We start from the raw sequence: 2500 nt of genomic DNA on the forward strand, positions 1-2500 counted from the left end.
TATAGGCATTCGTATATCATGCTAAGAGAGTAAGAAATAGAAAAAGAAATTTCTTACCTTGCAAAGGATGATTCAACATGCTTACAGACTAGGTCTTTGTTGATTTCTTAATATAAATTAGCAAAACTTGTTTATTTGTGTGTTTATAACCGAGAATAAAACCCTCATTGGTGTGCAAATGGATTATTAAATAATTGTATTTCTATAGGTAATTCAGATGAAAAATTTCTATTCCAAACACTAACATCTTTGTTACCTTAAGGTTATGTTTTGATAGGCGTGTATTTAATTATTTGTATGTCAATGTGTTTGTGATACTCATGACTTTAAAAACTATTCGACCAAATCTCATGAAATTTAGGGGGATGATTGGCTATGATCCAAGGACAATTTGGTTGGATTTTGGAAGTGATTGGGTCAAAAGTCAAGGCCAAGGATACGAAAAGGTCAAAAACGTCGTTTTGCCATATCCTGGTCAATTTTTATCTGATTTGCATGAAACTAGTGCTAAATTTGATATAATTCAATTGCCTATCTTGTGATAAACAATATGATATAGTGATGTCATTACCATTGTTATTGGTGGGGGTGGGGGTGGGGGTCAAAGGTCAATTGGGTCTATAAACTAATGACAAATGTGTTTTGAGATCAAATACCCACAAAATCATCAGTTTTCTTGGTTAAGAAAAGTGTCGGTGGCGAAGGTATGCGCTCTACCGAGTGCCCCTTCTAGTTAGAAAATTTTTATTCTTATAGATAATTTAGATAGAAAACTTTATTTCCCAAACACCAACATCTTTATTTCGTTAGTGATTATTTTATTTTTTGAAAATGATGCTGTGCTACTGGTTATTATTTAACTTTTAATTTTATTCTCGTATTTCAATGCCGGCATTATATATATATATATATATATATATATATATATATATATATATATACTGTATATATATATATATATATATACTGTATATATATAATATATATATATATATATATATATATATATATACTGTATATATATATATATATATATATATATATATATATATATATATATATATATATATATATATATATATATACTGTATATATATATATATACTGTATATATACTGTATATATATATATATACACACTGTATATACATATATATATATATATATATATATATATATATATATATATATATATATATATATATATATATATATATATATATATATATTCCAACTATGTCAAATCCTCGGTATCATACTTCGAGCCAAGCACTTCGCATTTAAATCTGAATAAGAACATCTCAATCGACCCAGTTGCGTCAGTTTATCTCTAGGTAATTCCAAACTGAATCCCAACACATAAATGTTTATCTCAACATCGTTTCATGATACACTCCTCTCATTGCGCCATTCTTCCGAAACAGCCTTTGTCTTCATTCACTTACTGAAGCTTATGCAAATGACATACCAGTATACTTTTTTTGCCAGTGATGCTGTGTAACAGCAGCCACTGTATCCCACAGCATTGAAATGCAGGTTTATAGCCACTACGATCTTCCGGTATATCTCCCTGGGTCTAGGGAAGCCTAGACCCGTTGTATCTCCCTGCGTCTAGGGAAGCCCAAAGTCTAGATTTTGGGGAAGCCTAGACCCGTTATATCTCCCTGGGTACAGGGAAGCCCAAAGTCTAGATCTTGGGGAAGCCTAGACCCGTTATATCTTCCTGGGTATAGGGAAGCCTAAAGTTTAGATCTTGGGGAAGCCTAGACCCGTTATATCTCCCTGCGTCTAGGGAAGCCCAAAGTCTAGATCTTGGGGGAAGCCTAGACCCGTCATATCTCCCTGGGTCTAGGGAAGCCTAGACCCGTTATATCTCCCTGGGTGTAGGGAAGCCCAAAGTCTAGATCTTGGGGGAAGCCTAGACCCGTTATATCTCCTTGGGTCTAGGGAAGCCCAAAGTCTAGATCTTGGGGGAAGCTTAGACCCGTTATATCTCCCTGGGTCTAGGGAAGCCCAAAGTCTAGATCGTGTGGAAGCCTAGACCCGTTATATCTTCCTGGGTATAGGGAAGCCTAAAGTCTAGATCTTGGGGAAGCCTAGACCCGTTATATCTCCCTGGGTCTAGGGAAACCTAGACCCGTTATATCTCCCTGGGTGTAGGGAAGCCTAGACCCGTTATATCTCCCTGGGTATAGGAAAGCCCAAAGTCTAGATCGTGGGGAAGCCTAGACTCATTATATCTCCCTGGGTCTAGGGAAGCCTAGACCCGTTATATCTCCCTGGGTCTAGGGAACCCTAGACCTGTCATATCTCCCTGGGTCTAGGGAAGTCTAGACCCGTTATATCTCCCTGGGTCTAGGGAACCCTAGACCCGTCATATCTCCCTGGGTCTAGGGAAGCCTAGACCCTCTGGCATTCCACAATGTGTTCCCTCCCACCGTGAAGTTACAGATGACGTCATGTTTTTTGTTGTTGTTCTGATGTCTTTGTTTTCCATCGAA

At 36.9% G+C, this 2500-nt stretch overlaps 1 protein-coding gene across 1 annotated transcript in view; it reads left to right on the plus strand.

The window, feature by feature from the left end:
* Positions 1-18: 18 nt before the first annotated feature.
* Positions 19-2500, plus strand: part of LOC137646629 (mucin-2-like) — an 18738-nt gene continuing 16256 nt past the window's right edge. The window contains exon 1 of the mRNA XM_068379735.1: positions 19-29. Within this exon, the coding sequence (XP_068235836.1) occupies positions 19-29 (11 nt within the window). The remainder of the gene's footprint in view (positions 30-2500) is intronic.

Source organism: Palaemon carinicauda, chromosome 9 (assembly GCF_036898095.1).
Source record: "Palaemon carinicauda isolate YSFRI2023 chromosome 9, ASM3689809v2, whole genome shotgun sequence".
NCBI lineage: Eukaryota > Metazoa > Arthropoda > Malacostraca > Decapoda > Palaemonidae > Palaemon > Palaemon carinicauda.